The 18952-nt window shown below is 43.1% G+C and overlaps 1 protein-coding gene across 2 annotated transcripts in view; it reads left to right on the top strand.

The window, feature by feature from the left end:
* Positions 1-18952, top strand: part of NSMCE2 (NSE2 (MMS21) homolog, SMC5-SMC6 complex SUMO ligase) — a 239793-nt gene that overhangs the window by 99061 nt on the left and 121780 nt on the right. For both annotated transcript variants that reach the window (XM_066265676.1, XM_066265677.1), the window contains one exon: positions 3266-3419. In XM_066265676.1, the coding sequence (XP_066121773.1) occupies positions 3266-3419 (154 nt within the window). The remainder of the gene's footprint in view (positions 1-3265; positions 3420-18952) is intronic.

The following is an 18952-nucleotide window of genomic DNA, read 5'->3' as shown; positions in this document are numbered from 1 at the left end:
TCTGTACTTTACAGCAGTTCCCTTGAGGTTCTGGCTGTGGGGGAAAAGTACTCTGAATCACTAAATTCAGTTTATTCAGGTTTTCCTAGTCGTATTTCAGGTTGCCAAGTTGTAAACCTTAAATGCCTTTCCCTCCATCTCCTCCCCCCATCCAACTTCTCAGAAGTGGTTGTAGTTGAACTAGTAAAATTAAGTATGTTGCCCTGGCCGGTTGGCTCAGCGGTAGAGCGTCGGCCTGGCGTGCGGGGGACCCGGGTTCGATTCCCAGCCAGGGCACACAGGAGAAGCGCCCATCTGCTTCTCCACCCGCACCCCCTCCTTCCTCTCTGTCTCTCTCTTCCCCTCCCGCAGCCAAGGCTCCATTGGAGCAAAGATGGCCCGGGCGCTGGGGATGGCTCCTTGGCCTCTGCCCCAGGCGCTAGAGTGGCTCTGGTCGCGGCAGAGCGACGCCCCGGAGGGGCAGAGCATCGCCCCCTGGTGGGCAGAGCGTTGCCCCTGGTGGGCGTGCCGGGTGGATCCCGGTCGGGCGCATGCGGGAGTCTGTCTGACTGTCTCTCCCCGTTTCCAGCTTCAGAAAAATTAAAAATAAAATAAAATAAAAAAATAAAATTAAGTATGTTGAGTGGGTTAGAGATTCTGTTGGTAAAGAGTATTTGCATTCGCTGAGCATTGCTCTGATCACCCCAGATTAAGTAATAATTTCATACTTATTAAAGATCCAAAAAGGTTCATCTGTATTCCTGGCTGTAATGTTACTGTTACCATCTTAGGTGGATGCGAGTTGATTTTATTTTATAAATCCAGCAAAAGAAACTATCATTTCTTTCTAAGAACTTATACTTTAATTTTTTGTATAGTGAACTCTTCATGCTCCAATCTTGAACTTGCTTCATCTCGTTCTGTCTAGTGTGTGGGTCAGGGATCGCTACCCTCATGTGGAATGGCTCTTCTTCTTGAGACATAAGGCATTATTAAATTGCCTTTCTACCTTCTCTTTTCCAAACAGCTTTAGTGGCTCTTTAGCCTTCCAGGGCTTGTTTAAAATCCTGTACAAGGCTTGTTGTTGAAGCCTCTCTGTGTTTTCACGGCTCGCACTGATGCTGGCTCCGTGCTGGTTGAGTTGTGTCAGTGCAGTGAGAACACAATCAGTTCCTTCGCTCTACTGTAAATATAAATGTAGGCATTTTTGGTTTTATGCTTTATTTTCATTTTTGATGTAGCTAATTAAAATGCATAGCAAATAAAAGATTACATAATATTTTTCTTCATGACAGAGGGTAATCTAAGTAGATTAATTGCAGGTAATCTTTTAATTTAGCATGCGCTCACATTCAGAGACAGCAGACGTGTACCCATCCCACTGACTAGAATCAATACCGGAATTTTTTATATCTATCTTACAGTCTTAGCATTGCCTCTGACTAACTGGATGATAGTAGCTAAGTCATTAAACTTCTTTCTATATCATTTTTTATTTATGAAATTGAGGAGGGTAGATATCAGTATTAGGTGATCTCTAAGTTGTCTTCCAGCTCAGAAATTGTGTTTTATACCCTGCTGATAATTATTAACAGTTGATAAATTATGGGGTTCTGGTAGGTAAATATATTGGGATAAAACCAGCTTCGTTTCTCAGGCCCACATTGAGTCCACATAGAGTACCACCTACTCTCTTCCAAGCGCTGACAACACCGTGAGCACTCAGACATCTTTCAAAGAGTTTACATTTTATTAGGGGAAAGATTGAATATTACTAGGGCTGAAAAAGAAAATTTCTAGAGCATAGCAGGGCACATGGGAGGGTTTGGTGGATTTAGCTTGGTGGTGGGAGCACCAGAAAAGCCCAGTGATTCAGGGACCAGTGATGAAGGCCTGAAGGAGAGGCATTGCCGAGAAGTGGAGGGCCAGTAGCTTGACTGCAGTCGATAAGGTTTGAGGGTGGGGAAGTAGAGACAGTGGGACAGGTGAGAGACAGTGGGGGCAGGTGAGAGACAGTGGGGACAGGCGATTTGTTTTCAAGGAGCTGGACATAAATAGAAAGTGACCGAGGGGCGTGAGCAGGAATTAAAGAGGGGTTTTTGAACATGGGTGTGGAGAGCCAAGGTCAGGGTTGGGGGAGAGCACTCACAGAGGGGGGTTTACTCTGAAGGAGATTAAGAAGATGTGATTCAGAATGAACTTAAAAACAAGGCTGAGGATAGACAGAGGGACGCATAGAGGAAAAGATGTGGGTTTAAGCAATCATAGCAAAGCACTAGTTGTGCCATCTAGGAAGTAAATGATTGGTAAATTAAATTCTTTCAGCTTTTCCACATGTTTAAAAAATGTATAATAAAACATTGGGAGGAGAAACAAGAGCATGTATTGAGAGTCTACTTTGAACAGCATAGGGCTCATTTATTCCTTGTTGGGCAACTGATGGTGAAGTTCAAGGTTCACGTCTCAGCTTCTTTTGTGAAGTTGGAACATTCTCGCCTGCTGAGGCGAAGGGCTGGAGCTGGGGAGGGATGAGAACGGAGAGGGTGATGACCACCTGGGGAGTCGGGGGGAACTGCACAGACCTGAGCTAAAGGAGGAACTGATGCCCAGGTTCCGATGAAGTGGGGGACACAGATGTGAGCTGGTGGGTCATTTTTCTCCGGTAGTTGCCAGGAGATGGCAAGTTAGCAGAGCACAATGGGTACTGCTCACCTATAAGCAAATACGAAATACTGCCATTTGTGACAAAATGGATGGATCTTGAGGGTATTACGTTAAGTAAAATAAGTCAGGCAGAAAAGGACAAGAACCATATGATTTCATTCATGTGGGATATAAAAGCAATAAAGGAACAAGCAAAACAAACAACTCGTTGACACAGGCAACACTAAGGTGGTTTCCCGAGCAGAAGGGGGTGAGGGGAGGGTAAAGGGGGCCCAAATATCCGGTGCCGGAAGGAGACTGAACTTAGGATGATGACACAATGAAATATACAGAGGATGTATTATAGAGCTGTACACATTGAGCTTATATAATTTTAGTAACCAGTGTCACTCCAATAAATTTAATAGAAAAGAAAGGAAGAAAGTGATGAGTAAAAGGGATGAATGATTCCCTCCATTTTCCCCAGCCATCTGTTCTAGAACTAGTCCCACCTCCTTGGTTCTCTACTAGGGGGATTCTGTTTTCTACCTCATTATATTTGTATTTGAATTAAATGAGATAAAAATAATGTTACAAAACTATGTTGATATTTAACTAAGATCATTTTATTGTGTTTGGTCAGGTAAAAGAAGAACGTCCGGAAAATATACCAGATCTAAAATTATTAGTGGAGAAGACATTTTTGACTCTACAGAATAAGAATTCTGATGCAGACTTTCAAAATAATGAAAAATTTGTGCAGTTTAAACAACAGCTGAGAGAACTGAAGAAGCAATGTAAGTCAGCATGCTTCGCTCTGCTTTGGCTTTTGAAATAGGGAACTGACTTGGTGAACAGTCCCAGAGAGCTGATTGTATCCAGTTTGCTTATCTGCTTGGCTTGATCCTCTTTCTAAATGGCTTTTTTATTGTCGTGGCAATTCTGTGTTGTGTCTAACTTTTGGTTCAAATCAGCCTGTTTCTGAAAGCCAACAGTTTCCACAAAGTGCTGGGAGAATCCTCCACCAGCTATAGAAACTTACACTGTGTTGTCCCCCTGCTGGGGAGAGGAATTGGGGGGGAAAATAAAACTGAAAACTATTTTATTAAAATAACAAGGGTGTTTTTCCAATCTTAAACTGCTGTGCCAAGTTTTAAAATAACTATACTTTGATTCTAGTCTGGTTGCTTTGGAATGGTAGAAACAGTGTTTACTCAAATACGGACCAAAATTCTTTGGATCCCTTCTAGCTTTGTGGTAGTATAAATTCCATGTGATTTTGAATTTGCCTTCCTAATGAACCTTATTATACTATGGTTTTTAAATTAACATAATTTTGACTTAAAATGAGAATAAGTGAAATACAACTCGGCCATAAAAAAAGAAGGATATCTCATCTTTTCCAGCAACATGGGTGGACCTGAGGGTATTATGCTAAGTGAAATAAGCCATGTGATCTCACTTATATGTGGAATCTAATGAACAAAATAAACAAACATTAGAAGCAGACTCACAGAAAATAGACTGGCAGCTGTCAGAGGAATGGGGGCTGGGGGGAAAATATAAAGGGATTAAGTAAGCAAAAAGAAAAAATCTCACAGACACAGACAATAGTATGGTGATAACCAAGGGAAGGGAGGCAGGGTAGGTAGAGGATTAAAGGGAATAAGTGGTGATGGAAGGAGATGTGACTTGAGGTGGTGAACACACAGTAGTATATACAGATGATGTGTTATAGATTGTACCCCTGAAACCTACATAATTTTATTAACCAATGTCACCCCAATAAATTCAATTAAAAAATAAAAATGAGAATGAGGAAAATTATTTACTGTATTAAAAAATCTTGTAGACAGTATTTGCCAGAAATAATATATCTTTTCTACACAGTGAAATATACATATCCTCTTTTTCTTTTTTTTATTTCCCATGTAATTCACATAACAGTTTTAGGTACTTTGATTGTTTTCACCTTAACATCAGTTGTCTTTTTCTTTTCTGCTTGTGCCTTTTTTATTGCCTAAAGAATTGAATAGTGAAGGAAATAACTTTTTATTAAACTTAATTTTCCCATCACCTTCATTTGCATATACACAAAATTAGAGCAGTTTATGATATGACATAGAACTCCATGTCCTTATTTCTACTTAGTAGAGGAATTCATATTTTGAAATAGGCTTTCTTTTAAATATAAGCATTTTCTTTAAACTGATGCTGAGATCTCAAAAATGAACTGAGGAAGCTCTTTTACTTTTGTCTATTTTACAAATTAAGTTTCACAATTTGAAATGTTTTGCAATCCTGGTGAGACTTTTGCTTTTACTGTAGATTTAAGCAGTAAGCATTTTCCCCACATTTTAAGTCTATTGTCTGTTCTTCACTGAACATCACAGCTACCAAAATCTTTCTAATATAACTTGCACTGTTGCCCCAAATGGGTAGTAATCCCCCAAACAGATAATAATTTGTTAGTGGTTTTCTGATCTTAAAGATGCTAGTGAATTTCAGTTTTGGTGTTAAGAATTTCAGTTTGGTGTTTTATTTTACTACTTGGAGCCAAAACCACAAATTATGGAAGATTTAGTATTTTATTGTAAGTCCAGAAAAATTATGTATTTTATAATACAGGTTGAAGGAGAAATGTCCGAAAATATGAATTTCTTTTTCCTTTATTATTTGCAAAGTTACTATTCCATAAGAGAAAACTATGGAATAATTTTCAAATTACATACTTGTGGGGAAACACTTTCTAGTTAATGACATATAACTCAACAAAATGATAAATGTTGGAAATCACAGTTATTTTTATTTCTCTCTAAAATTGGAGGGGGGGGGCAGATATAGGAGTCCCCAGGCCAGCAGTACGTATCATTTGGATAGACAGTTAAACCTATGACAAAGTAAATTTATACAGAAAAAAATGCTTCCTTATGTAAGGTTTCCCTATAAATGATAACACTGGAAATAAGAAAATTTTCCCTTTTATTTCTCCTAAAATATTGTTTTAAAAAGTTTTTCAATCTCAGATAACAGTACAAGCAAAATATTAATCCTCTCTGAACGATGTGTATCCCTTAGTTGCAAAGTATAATCGACAGTGCGTTATTGTTGGCACCAGGCTGGTGGGTTTATTCCCTTAGACTCCATGCCTCAGAGGGTGCTGATTGCCATCGGGCTCCTCAATTTTTGCAGAGCCAAGTCAGAGGGCTGTGACTTAAAAAGGAGCCAGAGAAATCTGTTTGTTTTGAGCTATGTTCTCATGGAGGCAAGGCATTACAATAATTTTTTCTTTGTTTAAGATTTGAAAGTACAAGCCAAGGAGAGATACTTGCGTCAGGTTGTCCATTTCGGCAAGTCAAGGCCAAAGCGTTTTTATGTTCTGCTCATTTCTGAAGGGTTCATTCATGAAGAGAACCACCATGTCCTCACCAGTTTTATTATGCAAGAACATAAGTTGCATGGGGTTAAATTTTACCAAATCAGGATCTAATCAAAGAAATGCCAGAAAGCTCTTAGGTGGGGAGAAGTCAAAATGGAACTGCAGTGAGGCGGTGTGTCTGGGGGTGGACGTAGGGAAGTGCCCACCGCCCGCGGGGTGCACTGTGCCGGCAGGAATGAGTCAGCCAGCCGCCGTCAGCAGTTCCTTCTCAGACTGTCTGCTCTCAGGATCCCTTTACGTTCTTACAATCACCGAGGACCCTGGAGAGCTCTGGTTTACGTGGGTTATCACTTAGGACATTTATCATGTTAGAAATCAAAACGGGAATTCAAAATATAGTCATCCATTATAAAAATCAATAATAAGCCCATTTCATAAGCAGCATTATGAAATATCTGAAATATAAGGATTTTTATCTTCTGAACATAAAGAATGAGTGAGAAAAGTGCCATGGTTATACATTTTGCAAATCTCAGTTTCTGGCTTTATTGAAGGCAGCTGGATCCTCATATTTACTTCTGTGTTCAGTTTCCTGTAATACATAACATGAAGGAAATCTGGCCCGGCACATAGATAGCTGGACTCGTTGAAGGGATCTTGCAGAGCACCAGAAATTCTCACTCTGGAAGCCTCAGAGCTAGGCCAGGGCTCAGTACACTGCGGCTTGTGGGCCAAATCCAGCCTGCCTCCTGTTTTTCTGTGGTCTGCAAGCTAAGAATAAGAATGCCTTTTATTTTTTTAATGGTTGGAGGCAGGGGAATCAAGAGAAGAATAACTTTTTGTGATATGTGAAAATTGTTTAAAATTCAGATTTTAGTGCCCATAAGTAGAGTTTTATTGGAATATAGACACATTTATTTGCATATTGTCTGTGATTGCTTCACACAGTAATGGCCGAGTTGAGTGGAGCAGGTGTCAGAGACTGACCCTCAAACCTTATGGTATTCATTATCTGGCCCCTTTCAGAAAAAGTTTGCTTACGCCCAGTATAAAGCATAATTGGAAACAAGGACAGGGTTTTTTTTGTTTTGTTTTGGATTTTTTAACTTGAGGTTTTCCATAAATATCATTTGTCTCAGGTATGCTCGTAACACTTTGCCTACTCTATGTGAATAATTACTGCTGATGGTCTGAGATAAATTATAAATAATAATAATAAAAGGCAGAGTCCCGGTACTTGGAGAAGACATTTTTTTTTTTTTATATTTTTCTGAAGCTGGAAACAGGGAGAGACAGTCAGACAGACTCCCGCATGCGCCCGACCGGGATCCACCCGGCACGCCCACCAGGGGCGACGCTCTGCCCACCAGGGGACGATGCTCTGCCCATCCTGGGCGTCGCCATGTTGCGACCAGAGCCACTCTAGCGCCTGGGGCAGAGGCCACAGAGCCATCCCCAGCGCCCGGGCCATCTTTGCTCCAATGGAGCCTTGGCTGCAGGAGGGGAAGAGAGAGAGACAGAGAGGAAAGTGCGGCGGAGGGGTGGAGAAGCAAATGGGCGCTTCTCCTGTGTGCCCTGGCCGGGAATCGAACCCGGGTCCTCCGCACGCTAGGCCGACGCCATTTTTTTTTTTTTATATTTTTCTGAAGTTGGAAACGGGGAGGCAGTCAGACAGACTCCCGCATGCGCCTGACCGGGATCCACCCAGCATGCCCACCAGGGGGCGATGTTCTGCCCCTCTGGGGCGCTGCTCTGTTGCATCCAGAGCCATTCTAGCGCCTGAGGCAGAGGCCATAGAGCCATCCTCAGTGCCCAGGCCAACTTTGCTCCAATGGAGCCTTGGCTGTGGGAGGGGAAGAGAGAGACAGAGAGGAATGAGTGGAGGAGGGGTGGAGAAGCAGATGGGCGCTTCTCCTGTTTGCCCTGGCTGGGAATCAAACTTGGGACTCCTGCACGCCAGGCCAATGCTCTACCACTGAGCCAACCGGCCAGGACCTGGAGAAGACAATTTATGCAAACATTTATAACAAATGTCAAATCAAAAGCAAAGGAAGGATGTCAGAAACAAATGTGAGACCTAAATGAAGAGAGTCAGGATAGGAAGACAGATTTTTATCCGGATGGCTTATATTGCCAGTCAATTGATAGGAGCTGCCTGGAACTGGGTGTTCAGGAAGCCTCTGAGGCTGGGTGCAGGCCCACTAGGAAAGAGTGTGTGGAGGATTATGGGAATGAGGCTTTACAGATATACTGTACTCATTTGAAGCTATAATTACTCTAAGGTAACATCTTCAGTAATTGCACAGTATTTTTTTAAGAGTTACTTATGTCTTGTAGAAATCACTAGGCATTAGATCTAACTTGTTTTCAAGTCATTTCATCCATGGATACCAATTGTCCTGTATATTAAAGATATTATTATGTCTGTCCAGCTTACTTCTCAGGATTATTATCAAGATCTAATGAGAGAGTGGATATCGGCAGACTCTAAAGGCTTACTCTAGATTTAAGTTATTGAGAAAAGCTAGGACAGCATAGTGGAAAGAATATGAGCTTAGCAACCAGAAGACCTGGATTTGAGTCACTTAATATATAGCCTGCTCTTTTTACTGATGTCACCCCCTTTTTTTAGTTCTAATTCTTTGAGTCATACAGATTCTAGACAAGATGACTACGAGGTAATGGTTATGATAACTGAGGGAACAATTTCACAGGAAAGAATTCCATTTTACTAAATGATAATCATGTTCTTACTAACCCAACTTGTGAAATAATCAGTATGATTTGATTTAAGGCAGACGTTAACCAGACTTCTGTGGATGAAATTATTTTTGTTTATCTAAACGATGTGTTTAGGTAATGTTTGCTCTTCCTTGCATTTTAAGTTACTTAAACTATCTCCACTACTTCAACTTATGATTTCCTGCAGTGTTAACATCAGGAGAACTTAATTAGAATGTTCAGACACCTCTGTATATCTCAGGTCATCAAACTTACTTTCATCCTTTACTCATTTTCCTATTGTATGATTAGCAAGCATCAGAAGTTTTAGTGCAGGTGAGCAAGGCAGAAATTGAGGACATTAAACAAGAACTGGTTCTTAGAAACCTTCAAAATATAAGGGCTCATTTTGGTAAAAAATATACTGCTTACAAAAATTAGGGGATATTTTATAGCTTCATATTAATTTTTGAAATATCCTCTAATTTTTGTAAGCAGTATAGAATTGACTGTGAATCTGAGATCTTTAATATTAAAATAATCTTACCTAATATGTTTACCTGACATTTATGTGTTCTTATGGATCAGTATCACTTGATTAAATTTATTTTCTGAGAAAAAAATTTGTAATTTTTTTTTTTTTTTTTTTTTTTCATTTTTCTGAAGCTGGAAACAGGGAGAGACAGTCAGACAGACTCCCACATGCGCCCGACCGGGATCCACCCGGCACACCCACCAGGGGCGATGCTCTGCCCACCAGGGGGCGATGCTCTGCCCATCCTGGGCGTCGCCATGCTGCGACCGGAGCCACTCTAGCGCCTGAGGCAGAGGCCACAGAGCCATCCCCAGCGCCCGGGCCATCTTTGCTCCAATGGAGCCTCGGCTGCGGGAGGGGAAGAGAGAGACAGAGAGGAAAGCGCGGCGGAGGGGTGGAGAAGCAAATGGGCGCTTCTCCTGTGTGCCCTGGCCGGGAATCGAACCCCGGTCCTCCGCATGCTAGGCCGACGCTCTACCGCTGAGCCAACCGGCCAGGGCAAATTTGTAATTTTGATGATACTTTTAAATGTTAAGAGTAAAGGAGAGCATTTTGTAAATGCAAATTTGCCAATATGAAGATGTTCACATATTTAGCAGTAAACAGAGTGGGCAAAAGTAGGTTTATAGTTGTTTGTATGGAAAATAATACAATAATTAATATGCAAGAATAAACTGTTTTGTGTACTCACAACTGCAAACTTACTTTTGCCCCACCTGCAGTAAGGTCACATGTGAGATATGCAGAAAATTAGATATAGATTTATTTGAATCCATGAGTAAAACTTAGAAATTAGTTTCAGTTCCAGTAACATTTCTATTAGGTACACACACACATAGTCATAGGAATTTACACTATAATCGTATAATTATATGGGTTCACAAATTAACTGTGTACCTTCTCCTTTAAGCATGTTCAATCCAGATCTCAAAACTGACTAACTAGGGAGTGGCCATTCACTTCCCTCAAGAGTCCCCCTAAATAGGGAGTCCCTTGGGAACACGAGTACCTTCCCTTTGCTGTTCCTCCCGGGCTGCTTTCCCTTTCCTTCAGCATCTGTTCAAAACCACAGCGGAGTTCCATGAGGATGGGACCGTTATTGTTTGCTTACTGCTGATTCCTTGAACTTCATGAGGTCTAGACACATAGTACCTATAGCTTGGGTCCCTGATGGTCACGGGAACTTTCAGAAGAGCCTTGCCCTATGTAAGGGAGACATCGGCCACCGGTGCCTGTCTATTGTTGAGCAAACATGGACCCAGTGTGGCCAGATCTTCAGGTTCTTTTGGAAAACCCAGAAATCTAGCTGATTTGTTACTAGATTTTAAAAACACTGCAAACAAAAACAACCAGTTTGTGACCGTTGATTTTACCTCCTCAGAATACCATACATAGCCAGTTCTTTGTTGTACATTTAATGAGGGACGTTAGCATTAGTTTGGCCAAACTAACAGTAGATTATAATTTCTTCAGAGAAAGGGATGGTGTTGCTTTTGAGATACCTCAAAGGAAGGCCTTAATGTGTATTCTATGTCATTTAGGGATGTAGAGTGGAAGCCTAGTGGGTTCTGTGGAAGAGCAGATGGAGGTTTTGTGGTGAAGAGTAGGGTGTGGGGGCCCCTAACCCAGATGCATGTGGACAGTGGAGACAGTTATGGAGAAGATGAGCACCTTTGCAGATGGGGAAGGTATGTGTGGGTTTTGAAACCTGGAAGAAAAGAGATGAGGAGGAAACAAAGGCGGTGCACGAGGGGAAATGTTTGGCTGTGCCTTCAAATATGTTGAGTGCATTTAAACTGGGCAGTATTGACCAACCTGACTTCATTCTGATCCAGCCTTCTGCCTCTGAATATCTCTTCGTCATGTGGTATAGCTGTCTATCCAAACCCTGTGTTACTGGCTGGCACTTAACCAAAGCCCAGCACCCTTTAGGGCAAGAATAAGTTCTTATTCATCTTTATATCCTTTTTATTTCTCACGTAGTCAGAGTTCAGGCAATACTTACCTAAGAGAATTATTACCTAGATAACAGTAGCATCATGCTCAGGAATTGAGTATAGCTCACTTTAAATGGGACTGCTTAGAGTATTTAACCAAATTTATGAAAAATTAAGTATACTGGTCATTGTATAGATAGCGTTATCACATCTGTGGCTCTCAGGTGGTCTTCATTTATTCTTTGATGTTGATGAAGCCATCACCTTTACTTGTCGGATGACCATTAATTATTGGGAAATGCTAAAAATCATAAATTTCACAACAGAGATTGGCTTTTTTCAGGCTATCTTGCATCCCTGGCCTGAGGAGTTAGGCTTATTGAGTGAGATTTCTGTCCTATGCAAATTTTGTATTCTTTGTGCATTGTATCTCTTCTTCTTCCTCTTCTCTGAGTCAGTATCTCTCTGACTTCTTTCTGTGCCGTTCCTCCTTCTGCTGTGTCTGCGTTTCCCATCCTGTGCAGTTCCCTTTCCCGCATGTCTTTGTGTACATCAGGGAGGCCCAGTGGTACCATTCCCTCTTAATGCCGAAGCTGCTTCAGAGACGGTAAGTGCTATTTCCAAGGTTATGAAGCAAGTAAACAGTGGAATCAGAAGACAGTTGTAACTGTCCTTCTTCTGTTTTATTAAGCTTTTAGTTTCCAGAAATGTCTACATGTTAAAGCAGATTGCAGTACCAAATAAATAATTGCATAAGTGAAGAAAAAAATTAATGCAAATTAGATTGACTCTGTCATGTTGGAAATTTAGGCAAAGCCTCAAGCTGTCAGGGAGCCAAGTCTTTTGTGGTGAGAAGTTAGCCTTTCTACATGCCCTTTATAATGAGTAATAAAGACATCTGTCCACTCAGCCTTCACCTTAGCTTTGCCTCGTCCTTTTGGAAAGTAATAACAGTGAAAGTCAGAGCCAGGCTGTGTCCGCTGCCTGGTACGTAGGGCACTTGATGAGTGCTTGTTGAATTAATGAATGACTACAGGGCCTGTTTGTCTGAGTGCCTACCTGTGCACAGGGTATGGTACCTATATTCTTCATATATGTTATTGTTGATTGCTCACAACTCTGCAAGGTAGCTATACCCATTCTTCAGATCGGAAAATATGCAGAGAAATAATACAACTTTCCTAAGACTGAAAATGCTGATACTCAAAGCCAGGTTTGGGAAACAGAGCTCATTTTCCCAGTATGCTACACTAACTCTTGCTCTTCTTTTCTCTTGATTCAAGTATTTCTTTTATCTCTTGAAAAATTGATTGGTCATAGGATTCTTGAGTACTGAACAATTTGTTTGGATCTCCCCTAGATCCGCATTGATGTACTCTAATGACAATGAGAGACTCTATTACCTGGTCACTTCCATTCAGAGATCATGGGGTAGGAATTATATCAGACACATAGTAGATTATTTGTGTATGCTTCATCTTGTCTTCAGAGTGGCTCCTAGAAAAACATGTAGTTGGAAAAAAGGTAAGTGGTTTGCTCAAGGTCACAAGGTAAGTTGAGAGAAACTCAAAACTGGGTTCTTCTTTTCCAGATCTCATGGTTTAGACATTACCAAAAAATTCAGTAAGTAGTACCTAAGAATGCCACTTTCGGTGTGAATAGTCGGGATGTTTTGGCAGACAGAAGTAGGATATTTATTGCGCTGCCAGTCTAGAACAAATTCCATGAAATTTATTTTGTACATAACAACAATAATCCCATACACATACATCATCTCTCCTAATCTTTGCAATATCCATGTACAGGGGAGGAATGCATGAAAAATGTAGGTTCTGTTTTTAGCAGACTGTACCTGGAGGTGACATATTTACCCTGTGTCTCATAGTCAGGAGGTCACAAGGATAGCAAATACATTCCCAAGGAAAGAGGAAGCTTTAGAATGAGAGATGGCTATAATTAAAGTTATTAGGAAAGAAAGGTTCAGCTATCAAGGGAGAAATGAGTCAGCAGCAAGTGTCAACACACACTGTGAGCTGGGGATGTTTCATGGTGGCTTATTTTGAGAGGGTGTGATGCCGTCCATGCTCAGAAAGCAGCCTAGAATAGGAAGACCACACCGTAACTGTCCTGGGGACAATGTGCTTCATACTTAAGGAAACAATTATCTTGACAAGCTACTAATTTCTGAGCTTGGAAGGATTTCCATTTCGTAATTGTTAGATGTGTATAATGGGTACCCCTTTGTAGTTGGTATTCCCCTACTTCCAGCTGCTGGCAACCAGTGTTTGGTTTGGTTTTTCCTCCATAGTTGTAACTTTTCCAGAATCCTGCATACATGGACTCAGTCATACAGTATGTAGACTTATAGGTGGCTTCTTTCACTGAGCAGAATGCATCTGAGATTCATCCATCGTCTTGCTGATATCATCAGTGTGTTGCTTGGTGTTGCTGAGTAGTATCTCATCCTACGGATGTACTCTAGTTTATTTGTCCAGTCAGCCCTTGAAAGACATTTCAGTTCTTTCCACCTTGGGGCCATCATGAATAAAGCTGTTATAAACAGTCATGTGCAGGTGGGGGTTTTTTGTTTTGTTTTGTTTTGTTGTTGTTGTTTTTTGGTATTAATATTTTTCTGAAGCTGGAAACGGGGAGAGACGGTCAGACAGACTCCCGCATGCGCCCGACCGGGATCCACCTGGCACGCCCACCAGGGCGAAGCTCTGCCCACCAGGGGGCGATGCTCTGCCCCTCTGGGGCGTCGCTCTGCCAAGACCAGAGCCACTCTAGCGCCTGGGTCAGAGGCCAAGGAGCCATCCCCAGCGCCTGGGCCATCTTTGCTCCAATGGAGCCTTGGCTGCGGGAGGGGAAGAGAGAGACAGAGAGGAAGGAGGAGGGGGTGGAGAAGCAAATGGGTGCTTCTCCTATGTGCCCTGGCGGGGAATCGAACCCGGGTCCCCCACACGCCAGGCCAACGCTCTACCGCGCTCTACCTCTGAGCCAACCGGCCAGGGCCCATGTGCAGGTTTTTATGTGAATATAAATTTTAATTTCTCTTGGATAAATATCCAGGCATGGGACTGCTGGCTCATACGGTAAGTACTCGTTTTACTTATAAGAAATGACAGACTTGTCCGCTGCGGTGTACCGTCCGCGTTCCCAGCGGCAGTGTGTGAGGGGCCGGCGCTGTGCACCCTCACCGGCATTCGGGCGTGTGGTTTTGTTTTCATTTTAGCCATTCTAATTAAGTGTGCATTGGTATCTCATGTGGCTTTAGTTTATGTTTTCCTGATGTTGAGCATGAAGTTCTTTTTTATATTTAAAATTTTCATAAAACATTCGTGCTTTCCTATTTGTGTATCTTTTACATTTATTATTTAATTCATTCAACAAATGTTTAGATGGTCTGTAGCAGGGGTTCTCAGAGTGCACTTCCCACTCCTACAGCATCAGCTTTGCCTGGAAACCTATTGAAAATGCAGGTTTTCGGGTGCCTCCAGGACCGACTGAATCTGAGACTGGGGGGTCGGGCTGAATGGGAGCGGCCCACCAGCTGACTGTCAGACATCAGAGTTTGAGAAACTGACAGCAGCAGTGGCGCTCACTGAGGGTCACTGGGTGTCAGCATCAACCATGAGCCTGAGAAACAACCCAGAGCTCCATCCTCACCTCCAGAGATTCAGATTTAGTTGGTGCGTGATGGGCCCAGACGCTTTGTTAAGTTCCTCAGGTCCTGCTGTGGACAGTCCAGGTTGAAGAGAACGAATCAACTGAAGGCTGTGAGCTAGGCATTCTGGAGGATACGGATCTGACTTCTCATTCTGGACCGTGCAGTCTCTTGTCAAAGGGAAGATTCACACATACACAGTACAGTTATAGGCACTGGCAGTTACTCAGTCATTACCTCAAGAATTTCGGTGCCCTTGGTGTCCTGGGTTTCAGTAAGGGGGAGGCAAAAGTAGGTTTGCAGTTGTGAACATGTGAAATACAGAGTTTGTTCTTGTATTATTATTTATTAGTTCTTGTATTATTTTCCATACAAACCACTGCAAACCTACTTTGCCCCACCCTATATAAGTTAACTCTATTTCGTACTCCATGTTGTACTGAGCATTCATTCATTCATCCATTCAAGTTCTTATTGAGCGTGCTGGGAATGCAGGTGTGAACAAGATAGACAAGGCAAGTCCCTGTGCTCCTGGCGCTCACGTTCTGATCTTTGGCACCCCGTTACGTCTACTCACTTTATCTCACTTGGGTGGAAATCTGGTACATTTCTAATAGCTCTAAAGCAAGGTGTCTGTTCATACGCATAATTGATTGCCTCACTAGTGACCGTTTTTGGGTGTGTATTATACTCAAGTACTGTCCTTCAGAGTTCTTCACCTTATACTGTTAAAGTTGATATTAGTCATGAAATCCTACTTTCTTGATAACTTTTTAAACTCCTTTATTTAATTGCCTCAGCTGCGTTGATAATGGTTTAAGGGTAGAGACCAGGCCATGGAAAGAGCATCAGAAAATGTAAGTTTAGGTTCTGGCTCAACCATGTAATAGTTTGTGTGGTGTTTTTTTTTTTTTTTTAATCAAATCAGTGGAATTTTACTTTTCTGTAAAGTGCATAAAGTTGATAATTAATAATAATGAATCCACAGAGTTGTATAAAGATGAAATCAGATATTTAAAAACAAAGTGGAAGTGTTTTATAAACTAGTATATTTCCCAAATATTTTGTTACCTAATCTTTTTTAGCTTGCTTAAAGGCATTTACTTCAGTGAATATACATTTTATAAGTTATTAGCAGCTGACACAGAGTCTGTAGTGCGAAGAACAAGCTCAGAATGCTGGAGTGATTAGATTAAAGCAGTAGAGGTTTTAGACTGTCCAGTGGGTAAAGAATGTTCTGTCATGGACAAGGGTGTGAACAAGAAAATGTCGATAAGGTAACAAATCATTCTGCCGCACAGTATTGGTTTTGGCAACCTTTTCTTGATAGGGAAGCAGAGAATAGAGTGTCAGGAACAGTACTGTTCACAGACTGACTGTCCAGTGTCTGGTGAAACGTCTTTATTATGAGCAAATATAATAGCAGATGTAATGGAGCTGCATCTATCACTGTGCTCTTTGGAACTTTAATATACTAGGGATTCTCTTAAAGATATACACTGGTTTTAATTGGAGAGAATTGGCTCTGCTGTTTGAACCCAGTTATTTAAGTTAGCTTTTTTTCCTAGTCAGCTGATGATTTATTCAAAACTATATTTTTTTAGTGAACAGACACCGCCTATCTGCATAGCACTGTGCTAGGCACAAGGAACATAGGCAAGTTGTTAATGCCTTGGGGGTGAGAGAGAAAGGGGACTGGTCACTTGCGCCTGAGTCCTCGAGCTTGCGCAAGAGTTAGGGAAGGAATGAGAGCATGCAGTGGGTGGTGAAAGGTGTTCAGTAGAGTTTTGCAAAACAAACGGCCAGTTTATTAAAAAACAATAAAATAATAAAGTGTTAGAGTTGGATAAATTAATTTTCTTTGCAATGGGGTTTCCTCTCCTTTATTATGCAGTTTGCATTTGGTTAGAATGTCAGGTCAGGGGGAGCAGTACTCGTCTGCCTTGACCCACCCCTCTGCAAGGCCTAGAATGCCCGCGGCATGAACCAGCCTTCGCAGGTATTTGGGGAATCTATGAAAGACTTCGAAAGGGGGTTAAAACCTAGTTCATAGAACTTTTGTCCTATCATCCGAAAAATATTCCATGGCAGGTACTTTGACACACATTTGTCCTGGGAATGAGAGGACGGGGTAAAGCCTTCCGTCCCTGAGCACAGGTGTGGTTACCAATTGGCTGGAGGTATTCCCAGACTTTCTGACAACCTTCCTTGACCAGTTTGATCGTTGGGTGCTTACTGGTGGAAAGTCCTTGCTTTCTGTTTCCCTAGGGCAGTGATTTTCAACCTTTTTTTTTTCATGGCACAAACACACACTGATACTAAGGTCAGTGCCCCTGACTAAATACAACCATTTTCATCTCATGGCACAAATAAATTAATTACTAAGGAAGAAGAGGTCAGGGCCCCTTTTTCTTTAGTAATTAGTTTGTGAATACGTGAGAAACAAAGGTTGAAAATCACTGCCCTAGGGGACACTATTCTTTCACTTCATTTCAGTTGTATAAAGCAAGAAATTTATAAGTCAAGTCCAGAACTTTTCATCCCTGCCCCCAGCCATCAACCTCCATCTCTCCTCTTATGTGGTAGCTTTCATCCTCACCCAAAGTAGTAAGTTGACAGTGCTTCTTACATTTGATAGAGTTCGAGTCAAGAAAATACAGTAGTAGCTTATTTAGGTATATTTTCCTTCTGCATTGGAGCTTCATTTTACATTTAGCAAAAGTAAAAAATGTATTCTTACAAAGAGATAAGGAAGAATTGTCAGCCAGTTAACAAGATGTGCTGTCTAATCCCGTACCTAAAAACCTCTACCAGCCCCATTGTTTTCTACTACTCCTGCTCGATTTGTGATTTTACCCTCAGCCTCCAATCTGCTGCTTCCTGCTCCAGACTTGCCTGGTGTACACCTGCTCCAGACTGGCCTGGTGTACACCTGCTCCAGGCTGGCCTGGTGTACACCTGCTCCGGACTGGCCTGGTGTACACCTGCTCCGGACTGGCCTGGTGTACACCTGCTCCAGGCTGGCCTGGTGTACACCTGCTCCGGACTGGCCTGGTGTACACCTGCTCCAGACTGGCCTGGTGTACACCTGCTCCGGACTGGCCTGGTGTACACCTGCTCCAGGCTGGCCTGGTGTACACCTGCTCCGGACTGACCTGGTGTACACCTGCTCCAGACTGGCCTGGTGTACACCTGCTCCGGACTGGCCTGGTGTACACCTGCTCCAGACTGGCCTGGTGTACACCTGCTCCGGACTGGCCTGGTGTACACCTGCTCCAGACTTGCCTGGTGTACACCTGCTCCAGACTGGCCTGGTGTACACCTGCTCCGGACTGACCTGGTGTACACCTGCTCCGGGCTGGCCTGGTGTACACCTGCTCCGGGCTGGCCTGGTGTACACCTGCTCCGGGCTGGCCTGGTGTACACCTGCTCCGGGCTGGCCTGGTGTACACCTGCTCCTGACTGGCCTGGTGTACACCTGCTCCAGGCTGGCCTGGTGTACACCTGCTCCGGACTGGCCTGGTGTACACCTGCTCCAGACTGGCCTGGTGTACACCTGCTCCTGACTGGCCTGGTGTACACCTGCTCCTGACTGGCCTGGTGTACACCTGCTCCTGACTGGCCTGGTGTACACCTGCTCCAGGCTGGCCTGGTGTACACCTGCTCCAGGCTGGCCTGGTGTACACCTGCTCCGGACTGGCCTGGTGTACACCTGCTCCAGGCTGGCCTGGTGTACACCTGCTCCAGGCTGGCCTGGTGTACACCTGCTCCGGACTGGCCTGGTGTACACCTGCTCCGGGCTGGCCTGGTGTACACCTGCTCCGGACTGGCCTGGTGTACACCTGCTCCGGGCTGGCCTGGTGTACACCTGCTCCAGACTGACCTGGTGTACACCTGCTCCGGGCTGGCCTGGTGTACACCTGCTCCGGGCTGGCCTGGTGTACACCTGCTCCGGGCTGGCCTGGTGTACACCTGCTCCGGGCTGGCCTGGTGTACACCTGCTCCGGACTGACCTGGTGTACACCTGCTCCGGGCTGGCCTGGTGTACACCTGCTCCGGGCTGGCCTGGTGTACACCTGCTCCGGGCTGGCCTG

The sequence above is a fragment of the Saccopteryx bilineata genome, chromosome 3, assembly GCF_036850765.1.
Source record: "Saccopteryx bilineata isolate mSacBil1 chromosome 3, mSacBil1_pri_phased_curated, whole genome shotgun sequence".
NCBI classification, from domain to species: Eukaryota; Metazoa; Chordata; class Mammalia; order Chiroptera; family Emballonuridae; genus Saccopteryx; species Saccopteryx bilineata.
This window is presented reverse-complemented; position numbering and strand designations above follow the sequence as displayed.